Consider the following 19,852-nt stretch of genomic DNA (forward strand, 5'->3'; position numbering starts at 1 on the left):
TATCCACTCGCCAGCAACGTATGGGGCTTGGTAACTGCTGTGGGCATGGGAAGTTGCAACATAAGCTTCCCTCTGCTTTGGGATTACAGATCCAAGGGCCAGCAATTCTCCTGGTACCCCGCAAGCAGAGAAGGTGCTTCAGGAAAGAGCTTGAATGCCAGCCGGCAGCTCCGGCCGGTGCCCCAGGCGGGAGGAGGAGGAGGGAGTCCCACGAGCGCTCACCTCCTTTGCTGCTGAGGAAACGGGACTGTTCGTCTAGTGGTGCAGATGGGTCTCTGAAACTGTTTAACCTGAGATCTGTTATCCAAAGCCTAATCACTGTGATGCCCAAGGGGTTACAAAGAGAGATACCCTTATTATAAATGGCAGTAAATACCTTCTATTTTTGTTAAGCCCTAGTAGGACAGGGTGTGCCTTGGTTCCCCGTACAGGTGAAGTCTGTCCCTTCGCAAACCCTGCCTGCATATTCCCAGCATCGACATCTTCCACTCCCTCCCTCTCGCTCGCTCCCTCTCTCTCAGATGATGCAGAGTGCCAGCAAGTCCCTCAATGGTGTCATATCTGTCCTTTTTATTCATTGCAGGGTTTATTTTTAGCCTGAAACAACTGCTTCCTAAAAATGGAGTTCCTAATGACACGGGAGCTGGACACAGCTATGTAAGGTATCCAGGGCTTGGCCTGACAGCTTCTCCTGTCTGTCTCTTTGTTGTGAGCCCAGGACAGCAGAGTTTGCTGCTCCTCACCAGCCTTGCAGAGTCTGGGCTGATCACTAGGAAGGCAGCAGAAAGAGAAACTCGGTTCGAACTTCACCCGGAGCCTTTGGTCTCCCCCTCTTCCCAAATTAAGAAGGAGAGGGACGTTTACCTGCCCTCTGCTGCACTCCAAGGGCTCCCCTATGAGGGCGGCTTGCTGGATCCTGGCAGGTTTTTACCTGCTTTTCTGCTGCAAAGCAGAAGAGGGACTGAATTTCCCCACTTATGATGGGAAAGACCGAGTAATCGACCTGAACGAGAAGAACTACAAGCAGGCCCTGAAGAAGTACGACATGCTCTGCCTGCTCTTCCACGAGCCCGTCAGCTCTGACAAGGTCTCCCAGAAGCAGTTCCAGATGACAGAGATGGTCCTGGAGGTAAGTCCTACTGCATGTCCCAGCCAGGGTCAATACCACAGCGTTTGGAGCTGTGGAGAGGAGCCACGGGATGGGACAGTCAAAGGGTCTTGTACGGGGGGGGTTGAACACCCAAAAGTTTGGGTTTGTTTATTTGGATTTGAGTTAGCCCCCGAGTTCTGCGAAGTCCAGGAAAAAGCCTCTTTTGTGCTCTTCTGAGTTTTTTGCTGGGAAATAGGCTTTCTGGATTGCACGTCAGAAACCCAGGCAATAGCGAGTAACCTTGCAACAGCAACGTGAACTCAGCTCAGCTGAGCTTTCCCAAATCTCAGCACAGACCTGAGCCTGTAGCTTGACATTTTTACATCCTTTCTCATTCTGTGCAAGCCAGTATCTCCCTTGTATTCTGGATTCAGTCCCATTTTCTGTCCCACTAGGAGCAATCAGCCAAGAAGCCTTACCAAATTGTGCTGCAAACGGGCATCCTAGCTCCCCATCTCAAAAGCTCCCCGTTGATGCAGCATTAAATCCCTTTTTGTTTTTCTGACACTTGGTTGCCTGCTTGGAATCAGTCTGTAGCTGCTTGTTAATGCAACCATTCACTTCTGTGCTGGAAAAAGAGTGTTGTTAATTCTTTGGTGAAAGAATGATTAATTAATCCTCAGCAAAATAAATCATGGTAAAAATTACAAAGTAGATTCATAGCATTCTTTCTTGTAGTGTAGCTGTAATCTAGAGAATCATACAGTGGCAAGCCTGGATTGTTAGGTGCTCATTTCCTACAGGGGCTTACAAATATTCCCTCTTAACTACCAGACACATTTGGAAAGAAAGTGAGAATTGCACAAGAAACAAATAAGCTTTATTTATCAGATCCAGAGAGAAAATGCATTGCACCCCTAGGAGTATAGTGAATGTGAATTAGAAAATACTCTTGCTGAGGGCTAGGACCTGCAAAAGTCTAATGTCAAGTTCAAAGTCTACTGACTTCTTCAGCAAGCCTGACAACAAGAAAGATTCAAAAACTAACCAGATTTTACTTACCTGTCAGGAAACAGTTACTTGCTCCAGGTGAGCGATCAAATAACATTTGGCAAAGAAAAGAAAAAGTAACGCTGGAACTCCAGTTAAAATGTTTATGGTTGGTAGTATAATTGCATTGTTATTTAATAGGATAGCTATTTTGTGCTCGATAGATGGCAAGCAGTTACTAGATACATATTTATAGAAGTCTGACAGAAGCAGGTATCTGTTGTGTACTGTCAGTTTTAATCCCCATGACACCTATACCCATGTTAACAATCAGCCATATCAAGGGTGCAATGGCTACAGTACAATCTGGCTTAAAGCTTTTATTTTGCAGGGTTTGATTCAGCAGTGAGTACATTAGCTTAGGACTCTGGTGATTTGGTGTCCAGTTGCCTCTCTGCCATGGACTTCTTATGTGACCTTGGGCAAGAGATTGAGGATTAGATCCACAGCAGACTTTACATAATTGTAGTGCTCCAGTCCACTAATGCTCAGCTACCGGCTAACCGTGCCATGCAGCAACCGGCACTTGTGGCTTTGACCTCAGAATTTCCCAAGCACTTGCAATGCTGATTCAGTGCATGTCTTGAAGTTTCACAGTCCCCCTCCGGACTGGGAACTGCAGCAGCAGCAATTTGACAGCCCAAGCGTAAGAGCAATCTGCAGACTGAGCACTCTTTTGCCTCTGTCACCTGAGGGATTTAAATGGGGAGAAGGTCTCAGAAGGCAAGAGACAGTATCCTACATAGGACACAGCCCAGCAAGGTGCTAGTGCTCCCAGTTTCTGTACTAACTCAACCATGGGAGCGCTTGTGAAAGGAGTGGGCAAAGCAGGTTTTAATCTGCTGCCTCTTGTGACATCATGCATCTCCCTCACCTCCAGCTGTAACGTGTCGTGGGGGTCACTCTCAATCTCCCCTGCCAGAACTCATCCAGCTGTGGGACTTCACCACATGTGCACTGGGCCAGGGAGAGGGAAACAAATGGCTGCAGTGGCTCCGTGGCTGAGGTGTGGAGCCATTCACCTGGGAGATGAACTGCCTGGGATCAGTCTCCCTGGAGGCAGTCAGTAGCTGAACCCAGCTCTCCTGTAATTTGAGCAAGTACTTAGAGGAGTGAGCTGCTGGGTAGGCACAGGAGCAGTGACAGACCCTCTCCTTCCAGCCAAACCTGGGAAAAGTTCACTCTGGAAGGCTTTATGTATCTAATTTCAGTAGAGGGTTCAGGGTTCTGAGTGCCGAACATCCTTTATGCCTGAAATAAGGTATATAAGGGGCAAATGTTCCAGCCCTCGGTTTTGCCTGCCTGCCAGCTTGGGGGGTTCCTGGCATAGGGTGCTGCCTGTGGTAAGAAGCCTTTCTGGAGCACCTCATGTTTTTCCATCTCTCTGTACTGAGAATTTACCTGCTGACTCACAACAAGATGTGCTGCTTCCACAGCCTGGAAAACATCATAACCTTAGCCACCCTTCCATAAAATGGCACTGGTCTCCATCATTAGGAATAATAGGGAGCCTTCATCCAAAACACAGGCAGGTACAGAGCTAAGCAAAGATCTGAGCTGCGTGGTTATGTCCTATTGCCTGATGAACATGAGTGTGTGTGCACATGGGAGGGAAGGGCCTTAATGGATGTTAAGTCCAGAAAACCCCCAAATAGTCCACCCTTTCTGTTTCTTCCACATGCACCTTATAAGAAGTTTGTAATTCCAAAGACCAAAGACCTGAAGAAATATCTTAGACACCAAGAAAAGAACAGGAGAGATCCAATGCCCAGGTTCCAGCAAATTCATTAGGAGAAGCTCCCAGATATGCCCAGGCAGTAGGCGGCATGGCATGTTGCTGAAGCAAACAGAAGTCCCCATTCCTTCTTGACTCTAGATCCAGAGCCTGCTTTAGGCTTCAGCACGTGAAAAAAAGCCACAGCTACAAAGCCCTCAAGGGCAAGATGAGTGTAGACAAACTCTCCTCTGACCCAGGAATGAATTGTCCTTTGACCACAAGCATGATTTCCTTGAAATACGTAGCTTGTGGTCAGTAACAAGCTCCGAGTGGCTTCTCCCATGAGTGAGGAGTCCATGAGGCTCTCTCTCACCTGGCTCCTTTGGTGTCTAACAGGGGTTGAGCTCATGTGGTGACATTTCCTTCTTTCAGGGCACTTGCAAGTCTGTGCTCTTCAGGAAGCTTGCAATAGCTTTAATTATGCCCGAGATCCCTGCTTCTGGAAAATCTGGCCGAAAAGGGCCGACAGCTAGAAAAATTGATAGGGGAGGCAGCTGACAGACAGACCTGGGGAGAGAGAGAAGAGAATCACAAGGGTCTCATATCCTTAGGAAATCAAGCTGATAACCTGACAGCACATGAGTAAATTTAAGCACATATTTAAGGACTTAACCAAACATAACTACAAACAGCAGACTGAGAAGAAAGTGATATGATAGGAAAAATTTCCTTCCCAGGACAAAAGCCCAGCATGCAGGACTGACTGACACTGTCAAAAGCTCAGGATGCACACCAGCTATCATCGTAACGATGCCATCGTTAAGCTGATATTACCATGGGACAGCACACAGCGTCTTCAGCTGCCCACACCCAGGCGTACTGGGAACTGAGACCAGATTGCCACGCAACCCAGGGTCCCTTTCCAGTTTAGGAAGGGAATGAAGGTGAAGACCATCATGAAGCAGTCCTGACAGCTCCTGCCACCTACACTGCTGGGTGCTACCTGGTGAGGACAGGGTCTGGGGACAACCGAGCCCCTCTGGGAGCAACAGCAGCTTCTTTGGACAATCCTTTGTGCACGGCAACAGCTCCAAGGATGACAGTGCCAGCCCTTCAGGTCGGGGTGGAAAAGCTGGGAGCCATTGGGTTAGTCTGTCAGGAAAATAGTCAAAGCAATGTTTGGAGATGCAGCTGCCTACTGCTTTCTGGCTAGGGTGGAAAAGGGTTGAGGAAGCATTGTAATAAGACAAGCCAGGGCAGAGATAGCGTGAGCACAGGCTGCTTCACAGCTCAGGTTAAAGGGCTCTTCTCCTTTGCTTGCCTTCCTCCTATGACTCCACTCTGTACCACTGACTACTGAAAAGTACCTGCAGCTTGAGTGGGGAAAAGCCTCCGTGCAGGGCAATGCCAGAGGTTGAACCAGACAGTCCCAGAGCTAACAGTAGCTATTCCTGCTCTGTGGTGATGTTTACAAGAGCCCTGCATGCCCTGTGAGGTGAGCACAGTGAAGAAGCAGGTGAAAGAGCCAGACACAAGGCTTCACAATAAGTATTTAACAGACAAGTTAGAAAAAAAGCTACTTGTCCTAAAAGGTCTCAGCTTTAATGAAGAAGGGGCAAAAGAGGACAAGACCAAAGCAGTGAAGCTGAGAAATATCTGTTCTGCTTTTCTTCTCCTCCGTAGCTCCCCTGCCATATTTCGTCCTGTCTCGTACCACCACTTCTCAGATCTTCTCCCCTCTCCCTCTCATCTCTGAATCTCCTAAATATTGCAACAGTTTCACCTTCCAGTGGGCAGCCCCTGTCTCTAGGAATCATGTAACAAGACTAATGAGCAGGGTGGTTAGGAGCTTTCCTTTTGCACTTGAGAACCTCTCTCCAGCAACTGGGATTGTCTCACTACCATAGCAGGCTGCCTGCAATGGCAGACCATCATCTCCCTTACCCTCTCCCTTGCTGAAACTTGCTCCATCCTGGCTCCTCTGTCATTCTTCCCTTGTCATCTGTGTGCATGTGTAATATCCTTAAAAAAAAGAGGTTCGTCAAGCCCAGATATTTTAGGCCCTTCAGTGCAACAGTGTCCCTGGCTGAAAATTCATGGAGAACTGCCCTAGCACAAACCAATCTGATTAGAGGTAAGAGAAGAGGGATGTGGTACTTTCCTTTCCAGATGAGGTCTAGGATCAGCCCAGCCTCTAGCAATAAATGGCAGAACAAAGAAACTCCTTAACATATTTGGCCAATTCTGTAACACAAGGGAAAATTTCTCCTATGAACCTGGGAATATAAGTCCATGAGATTACATTGCATGCGATCCTCCCAGTGCCCAACCACAACCAGTAGCTACCTGTGGTATGAGAGGGAAAGATAGATTTTGAATCCAGTAAAAGGCGAGGGTGTAAGGTCTACCTCCAAGTTCACTCGAGAGCAAGTATTTATTTTCAAGTGTTGAAACTACTGCAGCTTCCAGCTCAGGATGGAAAAACTGGTGCAAGATCAGCTGGTTTTGGGGTAGTTCTACCCCCATGGTCTTGAAATCTCTTGAGAGCAGGTGTTCCCATGAGAGTTCAGACCCCTGTAATATATAGCAAAAAGACCATCTCTGCTTCTGATGCAACACAGAAAAAAGGTTTACAAGTTTAGGTCTGTGTCATTTATCCCAGAAATTCATAGGAACCAGGAGACAAGTTTATCTCCATTTCTAGGTAGAGTGTAAATGTAAATGTAAATGTAAATGTAAATGTAAATGTAAATATAAATATAAATATAAATATAAATATAAATATAAATATAAATATAAATATAACTATAAATATAAATATAAATCAAAGCCCCTTCTTTAAGCACCCTTCTCTGTTTGTTTCACAGACTCAGATTTCAGTCTTTTTCTTTGAAAATGGGCATGTTCATGAGACAGTGCCTCAACACAATTTCCTGGGCTGGGTAGACATGTTATACAAGATGTTCACTGAGTGTCACAGAAACTGTCAGGTCTCTGGGTCCCTACAGAACAAGTCTTCAGGGTGAGAGACGAGGCACAGCTGGCTGGATAGGTATGTGCAGAAGCCTACCGCGCAAGTGCCTTGTACACACCTGTAATAAAAGAGGTGTTTTGGTTTCCATGGCTACTAAAGCAGCAGCTTTCACTACAGATGAGTTAATGCAAAAATAAGGAACGAAGGGAAAGAAAAGGAAAAAGTGTGCACTGATTACTTTGCCCTTTGACACCATGTAAGTAGGCCTCAATTCATCAACAGCCAGCAAAGCACTGATTTTCAGCAGTAGCACCTAGGAGGATTTCACTCACTGACACGCCAGTCACAAAAACAAGTTACAGAGAACTCCCCGTTTTGCAGACGGGCACATTGACATCCAGGGACAAGTATGTGATTTGGTCTTTCTGTATAGCAGTGGCAGAAACAATTTCCAAGGCTGCTTTACCTGTTATTGCCCAGTTTCTTTCTTTGAAGTCCCTCTGTCAGTTGCCAGCAGTGAGTCTGGAGTGGAGGCATGAGCGGCATCTAGCTTGGTATGGCATTGAAAGATCCCGCTTTGAAAGGCACCTTTCTCAGCTGCTAAAGTATGATCGGAGAGGGGTGTACTGACAGCAGTTCTCAGAGCAGACAGCAGCTGTAATCCCAGGATCTAAAGAAAATCAAGCTGGTTTCATCCAGAGACCCAACTTTTATCCAAATGTCACCTGGAGACATGGCAGACCCCTGTGAGCTTGGGTTCGCTTGCTGACGCAGTGCAAGGCCAAGTCTGCTTAGGCATTGCAGGCTTTCTTGGCCCTGAAGCGAGGAGCTCTTCTCACTGTCCAGCTGTTCCAGACAACATCTGTAGGTGCCATGCAAGACCTTAAGCCGCACAGAGACTCCTTCTGTGTCACTCCTCCCTTCAGAAATGCAGGTGAGGAAAAACATTGAAAAGCCCATCCTCTTAGGTCTCGGCCATCCTGCCACACTAGTCAGCTTCCCAAAAAGTGCCAGCAAGGGTTCCCAGTGCCTTCCTGCTGGGCTGGTTCCCAGGAGGCAGGGTCTCACTCTTGTATAATGAGGTGCCTTTGCCCCATCCTGAGTGGGGGGCCTCAAAAGGACTAGCTTGAGCTCACACTTGCCTACTCAGTGGACATGTGTGGTGTTTATAGTTATCATTTCATGTTCTCCACCCCAGACCTTGACATTTCTCAGGAGCCTGCCTGCGGGCTGGGGCAGCTGTTGCTCTGCGAGGCAGACCGGTTATGGTGGGCCATGCTGTGCTCGCCCACAGTGACCTTGCTCCAGAGCTTGGTCTGCCAGTGCCCTTCATCTAAACCCAAACTAATCAAAGCCTGTGACTGCCCTTCCTTCATGCCTCAGCTTCATTTGTGGGGAGAATGGAAAGGGGATACGATAATTCTCTTTAAACACCCAAGAGGGAGAAGAGCTATTTAAGCACAAAGCCTGAGGACAAATGGGCTATGAATAAACCAAGTCTGGAAACTAGGAAGTCCCTAATCACCAGAGGAGGAAGACATCAAGGGAAGAACAGCCCTATGACTTTTAAATGGACATTGACCAGGTTGTGACAGAGATTGAATGGCATGGTCCGGGGTCTGATGACCAAAGATGTCCTTTTGCAGCCTCTGTCCCTAAATAACAGGCACCCAGGCAAGGAATCCATGGCCTAGGAAAGAAGTGATTTAGCAAGGTCCAAGTTCTCCTTTTATGTTTTCCTTTGCACATCGGGATTTACCTACATACATGAGACAAAACCTTGCCCGAGGAAATAGAACAAGCAGCAACGGCGAAGAACTCAATTCCCGGGGGGCCGCAGAGCAGGCGTTTGCTCCTCCCCTCCCCGGTGCCCTGGGACGGCCAGCGCTCCCTCCTAAGCAGTGCTGATGGTGCTCATTCCTGCGTGCTCTCTGGCACAGCTTTGGCGAAGGCCAGCTGCTGTACATGATACGTCCTTTTTCTGGGAACCCTGTCCGGCCCTGGCAGGATACGGCCCACTGTCAGCTAGCAGACCTCTGACACCTTGAACCCTGTGCAAAGGGGGCTGCATGCTTCTAAAGCTTTCCTCAGTTCTTATTTCTCTCTGCTCACTCCTTGGGTAAAAGGCCTTTCTTGTCTCAAGGACCCCTAGGGGCCCCCCCCACTGATCCTTCCTGCGGATGCAGGGAGGGAGCTCCCAGCTCCTGCCTGCAGCATCCCGGGCTCTCTGGGGTTTCAGAGGCGCTGGCTCACACCCACTCGGTCAGAAACTCGAGAAATCTGGCTTGTTCCTGGGAGCTGGAGGCGTAGGAATGACATGGGCAATGGTCTGCGGAGGTGAACGGGCTGAATATCAAGCATGCTTCCCTCCTCCAGCACCTACTGAAAGGAGCCAGCTTGTGCCCTGCGTGGGCTTCACGGCAGCATCCAGCCTTCAGTTTCAAAGCAGCCTCTCTAAGGCCAGAAAGACAACAAAGCAGCGATGGCCTCGCTTTTGTCAAGGACCCAGATTGCGCCTCCGGTCTCCGTTTTGTCAAAGGGGAGTTTAGTGGGGTGGCACCGTCCCAGACCCCACAACCTGGGTCAGCACATGCGTGCATGCACGCACACATGCGAGCCCCGGGCTGTCCTCGTCGTGCTAGCTGCCCAGCTGAGTCGGCAAAACATCTGTGATGCAGTGCCAGCGAGGACTGGCCGCGAGCAGCGGCAGGTGGCCTCTGCACCCGTGGGTGCTTGGTGGCACGGGCATCGGCCCTGCTGAGCCCACGGCTGGGAAGGCTGCACTTTGGCTTACAGCTCGCTAAAATTAGGGATGCCTGGTGCGGATAAAAATACTAACTATGCGAAACCTATAGGGAGGCAGCCAAAGAGCACGTCGTATGTCTGACCGGGCTGAGCGGCTGCGCGGCAATTAAAGCCCCGAGGCGGCGTTCTTGGAGCATTACCTGTGAAAGCCACCTCCGCGGGAGTGACCTTTGGGTGTTCCATATTTGGGGACTTGCCTTTTAGTCCGAGGAGCAGCGACCCCCTGGGAGGGCAGGTTCAGCAATAAACAGGCTCTCTGGGCAGCTCAGGTAGTGGAAAAGGGCAGGAAGGTGGGACCAACACGCTGTCCCCCAGTCCCGCTGCCAGAAGAGTCGCTCCTCTGGTGGCAGCTGCTCAGCAGGCTTCTGCCCCTTCCCTTTGACCACCACAATGTTTCAGGACCTGTAATTCACCAGCCTGAATTATGCAAGAACCCAAAACGTTGCTGGTGGGGTATGCAGGGGGATGCTAGAGGAGACAGCACAGCATTAGGAAGGAGAGATATCCTCCCCTGCTCTCCAACAAACTGCCCACCAGCTCGAACAACAGAGAAGCCAACCGTAGCGTGAAGGCATGAGTCCTGCATAAGGATTCAAAGCTTTTGGGCAAATACTCTAGACTTTTGCCATCTCCTCCTGCTGTTTCTGAAACTAAAACCCTAACATTTTGGGATATAAAATCATCATCATTACATCAACCAGGTTCTGGCCATCAACATAAACTGCAGCTTTAAAGAGAGTAGGAGAGAAACAGTGGAGAAGTGTAGATTGCTTGAGGGACATTCCCTCATCATCTCCTGTTGCTCTCCTCCTTGCATTGCTTGAGTTTTATTCTTCCACTGCTGTCAGCTAAGGAAACAGAAGACTCGCCGTGCTTAAAAGAAGTTTACTCATGACGGCTCTCACAGAGACCCAAATGTCCCCAGTGCCCTGCCTCCTAGCCTGAGCGGCTGGGGAAGATGAGCCTTACTGTCTGTGGGAGCTCCAGGCAGGTGCTAGAGAAGTGGGAAGAAAATCCACTTCTTCTTCGTGGCCAAAAGGCCACAAAGCCATAGTGTCACTCCACAATGAAAAACTGACCATGGTGAGACGTCCACCCCTCCCACCCCCATTTGTAACCCTCTCTACTGGATTTTGTTTGCCATTTAGCAGCAAAACTGACACCAAATGCAAGGTTCAGCACAATCACTGTTTGCAGCTGGAATAAGATCGTGGCCAGGCAGCCTGTCACCTTTATATGGGTGACACTTCTGCTGCTCTGTAACCTAGGATTTCAGAATGACCCTGTGGGATTTCTTAAATCTCCTGAAAGCTTCCCAGCATCACATCTAAGTTCAGATTGGTATGATAGGTGTGAAGCTGAGATGTTCTGGCAGGGAGCTGTTTCTTTCCATCCCCATTATTCAGATTGCCTGTAACTGTAGACACCATCCAAGATGAGGTGGTGCTTGCTTACTCGGTGGTACTCAAGCTTCACTTTGGGCTGGCACCTCTCACACATACCAGAGAGCCATCCACTCCCTCATGCTTACCCAAATCCAAGCATGGCTATTAGCTGAGGGAATTGGGAAGAAGGAGGAGTGCTCCCAAACTTGCACCTCCTTTTCCCAAGGTTGCACAGGACCCAGCTTGTGATCCTGTGGCTAGAAAGTGTGCATTGCAAAGGCTTCAAGCACATGAGAGGAAGGCTGCAAACTGTGCATGGGCTATGAGCTTACAAGCGACTATGGTCTTTGCTCATGGTCTAAGTCAGCTCTGCCTGCCCAAAGCTCCTGCTGTACCTCAGGGACTGCATGACCAGTTAGGTCCAGTTCTTGCAGGGCAGTTTCTCCTCTCCATCTCCCCATGCAGCTGTTGAAGCTAAATTACTTGCTATAGAGGCTGACACAAAGACAAGGGCTCTGGCTGGCCAAGACTTCAAGTGATATGAATTTAAAGGGAGGAGGAGGAAGGGGTGGAGGAGGGGCTGTGTTCTTACATTACAGCCGCCTCTGTCCCAAGGTCCCGAGCCAAGAGGATTGTCAAGATTAGAAACATTATCTGCATTCAAATCCCACTAGCATTATGGAATCAGAAAATACTGTAAGGGGATATATAAATGCTTGATACTGTAATGAGCAGGAGGCAACGAGCCAAGCTGCTGTGCCTCTGGCATACTCTATATTTTGCTGCCTTATGGGGTTCAAATATAGGTGTAGGAATACGTCCTCACCTAAGCACTGGTCAGACTCACCTGCTGCAGCAGAAAGCAGGGAAAGCAAGGGCAGGAGCAATGTCCAGCCCCTGCATAGCTGGCACTTGAAAAGGCCACCATAGGTACTGACACCCTGCAAAGGTCTCCTGCCTCCGGGTGCTGCCACAGTGGAAAGAACTCCCGAGAGTCTCGTGTGGCATGAAGATTTCCCCAGTGCAGGACCCCAGTGCCCTGCGGATGGGCACAGGCTGTACCGTGCACCTCATTATCTCATTAGCGTGAAAGTCCTAGCAAGGGAGGCAGGCTGCCCGCACAGCTCTCAGCTCCGTCCCCACAGATGCACACACACGTGTACACGGGCACTCTACTGTATACACACACTGTTGCACATCTTCTCTCGGGACAAGCCTCTTCAGAGGAACATTTCCAAACACTCGTACCCACGGTATATACACCTCCTAGAGACAGTCTTGCTAGACACAGCCACACAAGCCCTGCCACACCGGCAGGCACAGCTCCAGCATTGCCGTGACCTTTTTTGCCTCCTGAGTCCTAATGAAGTGCACACTCCCACAATCTCACACAAAGAGGCTTTCATCCCATCACCCACATTTTCTAGACACATTTGCTCTTTCCCAGCAAGCTCCCATGCTCACAGCTACACGGCTGCACCCACACCCCTCCGAAGAGCTACCCCGCGTATGCTGCATGCTCACATACATTACTCCTGATCAACGCCTCCTCTCTCGCAATCGTCCCAGCTCACACCCGACTACTTGTCTGTAGCAGGTGTTGCAACCTGACATGATGAAGGCACATTTCTGAGCTTCTTCAAACACCCCCAAGAAACCCCGAACATCTCCTGTGTGCAGGAGTCAAGAACTATTGGGCTTAAACTGCCTCGACTTTGTCTGGCACATGGCTAACATAGCTGTAAGCAAGTAGCTAGATCAGGTATGGACTGGACTGGACATGACTGGACAGCCTTCTTCCCTTGGGCTTTCTGTGTTTTGCCTCTGGTCACAGTGCAGCCAGAGCCTCAAGCGTTGACTCTGAGGAACCTCTTGCTGCTCTGCACAGCTGCCAACAAGCAGGACTTGCTGACAGTGTCCCCTAAAGCTGATGATCCTACAGGCTCCATCCCTTTGTCCACTAAAGGCAGATCCCCGTAATGGGGAACAGAAAACAGCTTCTCCCACCACCGCCCGCTTGCAGATGTCTAGGGAGCTCACAAGAGGTGTCCATCTCTCCCTGTGTTATTGGGTATCAGCTGCTCTCAGGTGCTCTAATGTGGATGGCCGTGGCCTGAGCCAGGAGATGAGATGCCAGCTGAGTCAGACCAGTGCTCAGATGCCTTATCAGTGGATGTGCAAATACAGACCAGTGCTCTGCCCTGTTCAGGCAGCATCCCCTGTGAGCAGGAGCCCTGAACATGCAGCCTCACCTTTATTTCAAAACACTGGCAGAGAGCAAGGAAAGAGTGGTGAGACCATGTGTTTTCTGCATAACACGAAGCACCCCATTTGCCTCACATAGCGGCATTTCCCCCTAAAGACAACAGGCCAGTAGCCTCAGGGGGATTAAGGTTGCAGTGATGCTGTGATGGTTAGTGGAGAATATGTCCTTCTGGAGGGCTTTGGGCCAGGCCTGGGGACGTTGAAGGGAGAAGACAACCATGTTCTCCATCACTCCCCTTTGCTCAGGCAAGGTCCCTAAGCCCTGATCCCCAGGGTGCTTGCAGCCTCCCCCAGGATTTCGGGGAAGGGCTGGGCGCTGCCAGCATGGGGAGCTGGCTGGACCCGCAACGCCCCAGGGTGCCGGCGAAGGAGCTGCCCCACCGCTTTTGCTCCCCGATGCCTTTAATCGCCGCTCGCTCTCGCAGCGGCCGGGTGCAGGCAGAGGCTATTTATAGTGGGGAGCCAAGGGCCCACGCGGCCGCAGGGGCAGTGCCGCTGGGTGACATTCAAACTGGCTTTGAGGCTGGGGGGGTGGTGCCAAAATGGGTCCTGGGGGAGGATGTTCCTCATAAATCAGCCTGCCGTCCCTCTGGCCACGGCTTTTCTTCTGCTCCCCTCCAGCCTCTCACTGCCGAGCACAGGCAGCTGTGCCTTAATAGGGACATTCCTGTCCCAGAGGCCCCTGACCTCTCATCCCCAATCCGGCAGGGCTGGGAGGGGGGACAGCAAGAAGACCATCAGCATCAGAGGCATTCGTGGAGCAGGGAGGGAGAGGGAGGACGAGGGGGCACTTACAGTTGCTTGGTGGTCTCAGAGCATCATTACCACCTCGTAGGGTCTCTGGCATGCTTGTGGTGGGGCTAAGTCAGTCATCTGGTGAGTAAGGGGGCTCATTTCCCAGGGTCACCGCATCTCTACGGAGCCCATCTGGAATTCACAGGGTCTAACCTGGGGCCGCTCCCACTGTGGGGCACTTGCGGAGTGTCTCTCCTTTCCTCACATATCTGTTTTCACAAAACAGGCAGGAACTTGATATTGTCAAGAGGCCCTTTCATCAAAAATGGTGGGAATGGGGGGCAGTCATTTCTGAAGCTGCGAGGAGGCAAACACGAGCATGGCTGGGATTAGACTCATTTCTGTAGGAAAAAGAGAGGACCAGGAACAGGGGGGTGACTGAAGCCTGGACAGGAGACATGACTTAAAGCATTTCATAGGAGAGGAGACCACTTTCGCAAAGCCAGGAGTCCCTCTGCTTTATTTTGCTGGGAGCCTGCTTTGGCCATCCCGACACATGTACGAAGGCAACATGATGCTGCAGCGCCCTGCATCCCCTCCAGTTTGCAGCTACTGCTGCCTGGCACCAAGCACTTCCAGACTTAAATATCCGTGGTGCCTACATGTCATGCTCCCCCAGAAGAGGCCACCAAGGCACAAGGGAGGAGACAGATTTTGCTTTGTGTCAGTGGCACAGGTCTTTCTCCCAGCCATGCCCACTGCTTTGGTGTCCCCGATTCGGCCGGGAGCCCCCTCCCAATGCCCGAGTGTCAAACAGCAGTTAGCAGCATGTGGTATCACCAGCAAACTCGGTGCTGCGACACAGTGGGAAGAAATCCAACCCTTGTGACCTCCGGGCAGCGTTATCTCAGCAGGGAGGCAGCATGTGATGCATCCCACCCATTGGTGCTGCCTGAAAGCAGAATATGGGTCACTTGTGTCTGTCGTGCCATGCTAGCAGGGCATGATGCCCTTTAGCTACCCTGTGGTGTTAATTCCACTAACGCTGGGCTCTCTGGTTCCTCCCACAGCTGGCGGCTCAGGTCCTGGAGCCCAGGAGCATCGGCTTCGGGATGGTGGACTCCAAGAAGGATGCCAAACTTGCCAAAAAGCTAGGTGAGTCCCATGTCTGATATCTCTGGTACAGCTTGGAGAGAGTGTGGGAGTGATGCCCAACAGGCAGCCCTGGAGAGGACAGCCAAATCCTTGTCACCAGGATGAGGAGGGTGAGGGTGGCAATTGCACACTGACCACCTGCCCACCCCAACATGGGCAGGATCAAGTTGGGGGGCAAGGGTGAGCCGACACCCTTCCAGCAAAAAGCTTCCTGGCTGAGAGTGCCAAAGCAAAACCAAACAAAGTGAAAAAGAAAGCCAATTCATGCCATAGTGATGACAGGGTGGAAGTTCACAGCTTGCTGAGCAGAAACTGTAAATAGGTGCCATGGAGTAACTCCGTGCTCTTCCTGCACAGAGACAGGTCTGACACAGCGGCGCAGAACCAAAACCTAGAGGGACATCAACATCACTTAGGCCCCCAAATGTCACCAGCCCCATGGCAGAGTGACCCCCAGCCACCAACGGGGGACCCACAGCCTTGCAATGCTTTGGCAGCCAGGTGCCATCCCTTCCTGACTTGCTCCCCAGAGCAGAAGAGGAAAGCTACTGTAAAGGTGAAAGACTGCTGCATTGCCACCCCTGGAAACAGCTGCCTTCCAGGGACTGGCGATTCCTTTATATTTTAGCCCACGAAGGAATATGGAAATACTATGGCACATAAATACAACAGCACATAAATATACCACTAGACTTAAGGTCAGACTGTTTAATCATACTGGACTGTATACTGGACTGTAATTTTCTTTCCTAAATCAGAGGCTAACTGTGCTGGTGGAAGCTAAACTAAAGCTGAGAGCTTCAACCTCTCCAAGAAGGAAGAAACTACCAGCCACCTTGACACGTGGTACCTTGCCATCATGTACAGCTTGATGGAGCAGTGCTGCTGATTTTGGAGCCTCCACCAAGATGCTGTGGCACCTAGTCCTCAGTCCAGTGGTATACCATTCAAATCTGCCAGCCTGCCATCTGTGGCATCTCTACCATAGGTTTCTAACCCTTTTGCCAAGGCTAGCTAAGCTGCAGAGAGTTTGAAGCTTGCTTTGGCTTCCAGCTCGCTGTTTATGTTCGCATAGTTCAGGCTTCTCCAGGCAGAGAGCACAGCCCACATCAAAATCCATTTTCCATCTAGTGTCAGGTTGTTCGAATTTGGGATGTCAGTTAGAGCACAGTACTATTTACTGCAATATAGACAGCCAAGCTAAAACAAGTTCCTGGTACAGAATTCTTCCAACTGAGGCCAAACTGTGACCTGAACGAAAAAGTTCAACATTTGGGAAGAAGCTAGCACAAGTTCTGGCTGAGGTCAGACCCTCGTGCTGTGAAACATCAGTCAGGAGATTGCTTGGGTTGTTTCTAACTGGACCAACTCAGCAAACTGTCAATTGTGTTTTCCCAGGAGGCGTTGCTAGAATAACAAGCAAGATAGTCTGTAGTGAAAATGCTTTTAGTGACGTGTTGGCCACGTTATGTCTCTTGTCTCTTTCTCTCAGGCTTGGTTGAAGAGGGAAGTCTCTATGTCTTTAAGGAGGAGCGGTTGATTGAATTTGATGGGGAACTGGCCACGGATGTCTTGGTGGAATTCCTCTTGGATGTAAGCACAGATAAGCTCAGAGCGAGATAAAACCTCTCAGAGAAGACCTTGCAAATACTCCGTTAAAAAACATGGGTTTATCTTTATTTGAAATTCCATCCCTGTTTGCTACACACTGGTAGAGATTACATTTGCCAGCTTCCCAAATACTTGTCTGACTATGAGTTCCAGGAAAGCTGGAACCTTTATATGCCACTAACCACTTATATCTTAAAGACATTCTGCTCTCTTTCCTGTTTATGGAGTATTTGATTGGAAGCAAGCAACAATCCCACGTAACTAACTGCTAGTTACACACCTCAGTTAGCAAGCTGGTGTGCAAACACTTTGCTATTTACAAAATCTTTCACTTTTTTTTTAAAAAGAAGAGTTATTTTAAAAAAAAAAATCCAAGTAGCATTCCCATAGAGCAACTAAAACCAGCTCAATTCATCGAAAAAGGTATATGCTGCAAACTCTTTGCCCATTTCTAGACACAACCACACAAACAACGTAGTATACTACTGCCTCTTCAGTGAACTTACCAAATTGCACTGCCATGAGTTAGAGAAGAGCCTAGAACTTAGTGCCCTCAGGTCATTTTGTGCATGGGCACAAATATGTACTCACCCTTGCACCTAAATGCAAAAGAGATGCTGACTCCCTCATCAACATGTTGCACATTTTATTCCAGCAGCCCAGAAACGTGATCTTTGCTTTGTAGTGAAAACACTTTGCAGTAGCTTGGCTCTCCTTTGAAATGAGGCTCCCTTTATGAGCAGCCGTGCAATAATGCAGATAAGGGAGGTAAGGCAAGCAGCAGAGCCGGCAGGATTTGTTTCCCAGGGTGGCAGGTTGCCTAAACAGTGACATGCCGTGCAGGACTGGCGAAAAGCACATCTGGGGAAGAGAAACAGCTCCCTAGGACCTCAGCTGTCCTACGGCAATGTGTCTGTGGCTGCATGCATCAGGTAGCGTGGCCAAAACACATGTAAGTGGCTTCAGGGACAGAAGCAGGCATCTTGCCCCACCGAGGAGGGCCACAGGCAGGGCAGGGCTTTGCTGCGCCCACAGCGGTGGTGGGATCCCCAGTTCCTGTGGCTCAGGCCACTAGGGCAGCAGGGAGCTGCCCACACTGCTCTGCACACAGCAGAGGCACAGCCACACGCCGGAGCATCACTCGCAAGGGGTGCAGCATAAGGCACTTTGTGAGGCACTTTTGTTTGCTGTGCTTTGCGGTATGCCGCTGAAAAATCATGTTCTGTGAACAAAGGAAGAGAGCAAGAATTTCTGTTTGTGTGTTTTCCAGTCAAGAGGGAATATACCCAGCAAAGCAGGGAAATAAAAACAAACACATCCGTGGTGCTTCGGCAGCCTGCTCTCAAAGGAAAACAAACCCAGAGGTCCTCTACTCCTCTGTAGGCTGTACAGTGGCCTGCCTGCATTTTTTTTTCTAGTGAAGCCACACCTGATTTACACCAGTATTGCTGGGCAAAATAATCAGATCAAATCTTTTCATCAGCAGTGGCTAGTTAAGAAAACAGAAACAAAGTTTAGACTAAGGACAGGCTGAAGTGGCAGACAGGTCTTCCAACTTCCTCATCAACACTGACGTGTCTGGGGCCAAAGCATGGGCTTAACCCATTCTGCATATGAGGATCATCCAGGAAAATTCATACCCAGACTTTCCACTGCTCCAAAACATTGTTTGGCCACACTCTAGCATGCTGGTTTTAATGTTTTCCAAAAGCCAGTTCTTTGCAGTAACCTCTTCCAGCAAATTACAGTTAAAAACAAATATATCCATCATTCACAGAACCTCAGTCTCCGTAGGAGCCCCTTTCAAGTGCTCTCCCTTTATCTCAGCTGCTGTAAAGCCAGTTGCAATTGCTACTCCATATCTCTCATCACAGCAGGTCCCTTAGCATCCACTTGGGTTACTCAGACCTCTCTGTTTCCCTCTTGATGCTTCAGCCTATGCAGTGAACTTACTAACGGCTCCCTCTGAAGGTGACCTGCATATCTCGGTTCCTCACATTAAGGCAGAGAGCACTAATTAAAGTTTCCAGCAGCAGAGAAATTGGGTGACCTCTTTCTCCCCGCTTAGACTGCTAGTGACACACCCTGCCAGGCATAGGCTGGTGCTGCAAATCGTTGCGTTATCAAATGCATTTGTTGTGACAGCTACTAGAAGACCCTGTGGAGATCATAAACAGCAAGCTGGAGCTTCAGGCCTTTGACCAAATCGATGAGGAAATCAAACTCATCGGCTACTTCAAAGGAGAAGACTCTGAACGTAAGATGAATGTGTTTCTCACGGGGCTTGGAGCCTGTCTGGGGGCACTGGGGTCGGGCATTTCTTCTTCTGCATGAACATTAAGGGTGTTAGTGGTATATGGCAGGCAATGATAGTGCCAAAATTGCTGGAGGATGAGGCGGGGTTGCAGGCAAGTTTCTGCTGTTGCTATGTCTGAGTCCATTCCTACACCAGCAGTGGTGACCCTTCTGCCAAGGTGTCTGCTGGAAGGAGAAGGGGGGCGATAACCCAGGGTCTCCTGAAGTAAAGTAAGTCTACCTCACCCAAAATCAGCTGAGGTTACAGTTACACTGGGTGAGCATCTAAAGGAAGCAAAGCTCCCCCTCTTATGAGCAGTGAGCCCAAAAGTTCAAACAAAGAGGGAGGGAGGCAAAAGGAAAGAGGCAGACACACAGTAAATACTACCTTGGCAAACATACAGCAGCAGTAAGCAGGACACCTTAGGGCAGCCCAGCAGAGGCACTGACCTGTTTCTCCTCGCTGGACCCCAAGACTCAGAAGAGGCTGGTCCCATGCCCTGAGGGATGTGCAACTCGGGGACCAATCCAGGCAAAACCATCAACTTTCATGAGTCTTGAGAAGCCCTCGCCCGAGACTCTCCCCGGCAAGCCCCAGCAGTCTTCTCTGCCAGCCCTGAGTGCTCCCCTACTCTCTGGGCAGTGCTGGCAGCGTGCACCCCACACTTGCAAGGCTTACCTTTTGCAAAAAGACAGGTATTCCTACCTGTACAAGCAACGTGTCACCAGGTCTGCTGCACTGCAACAGCCCATCCGCCTCTCCCTTCGGC

At 49.8% G+C, this 19,852-nt stretch overlaps 1 protein-coding gene across 1 annotated transcript in view; it reads left to right on the forward strand.

The window, feature by feature from the left end:
* The first annotated feature begins 707 nt into the window (after positions 1 to 707).
* CASQ2 (calsequestrin 2) overlaps positions 708 to 19,852 on the forward strand; it is a 34,270-nt gene continuing 15,125 nt past the window's right edge. Inside the window, exons 1-4 of the mRNA XM_075491796.1 lie at positions 708 to 1,129; positions 15,092 to 15,176; positions 16,669 to 16,769; positions 18,933 to 19,044. Of these exons, the coding sequence (XP_075347911.1) occupies positions 896 to 1,129; positions 15,092 to 15,176; positions 16,669 to 16,769; positions 18,933 to 19,044 (532 nt within the window). The 5' untranslated portion in view covers positions 708 to 895. The remainder of the gene's footprint in view (positions 1,130 to 15,091; positions 15,177 to 16,668; positions 16,770 to 18,932; positions 19,045 to 19,852) is intronic.

Source organism: Mycteria americana, chromosome 1 (assembly GCF_035582795.1).
Source record: "Mycteria americana isolate JAX WOST 10 ecotype Jacksonville Zoo and Gardens chromosome 1, USCA_MyAme_1.0, whole genome shotgun sequence".
NCBI lineage: Eukaryota > Metazoa > Chordata > Aves > Ciconiiformes > Ciconiidae > Mycteria > Mycteria americana.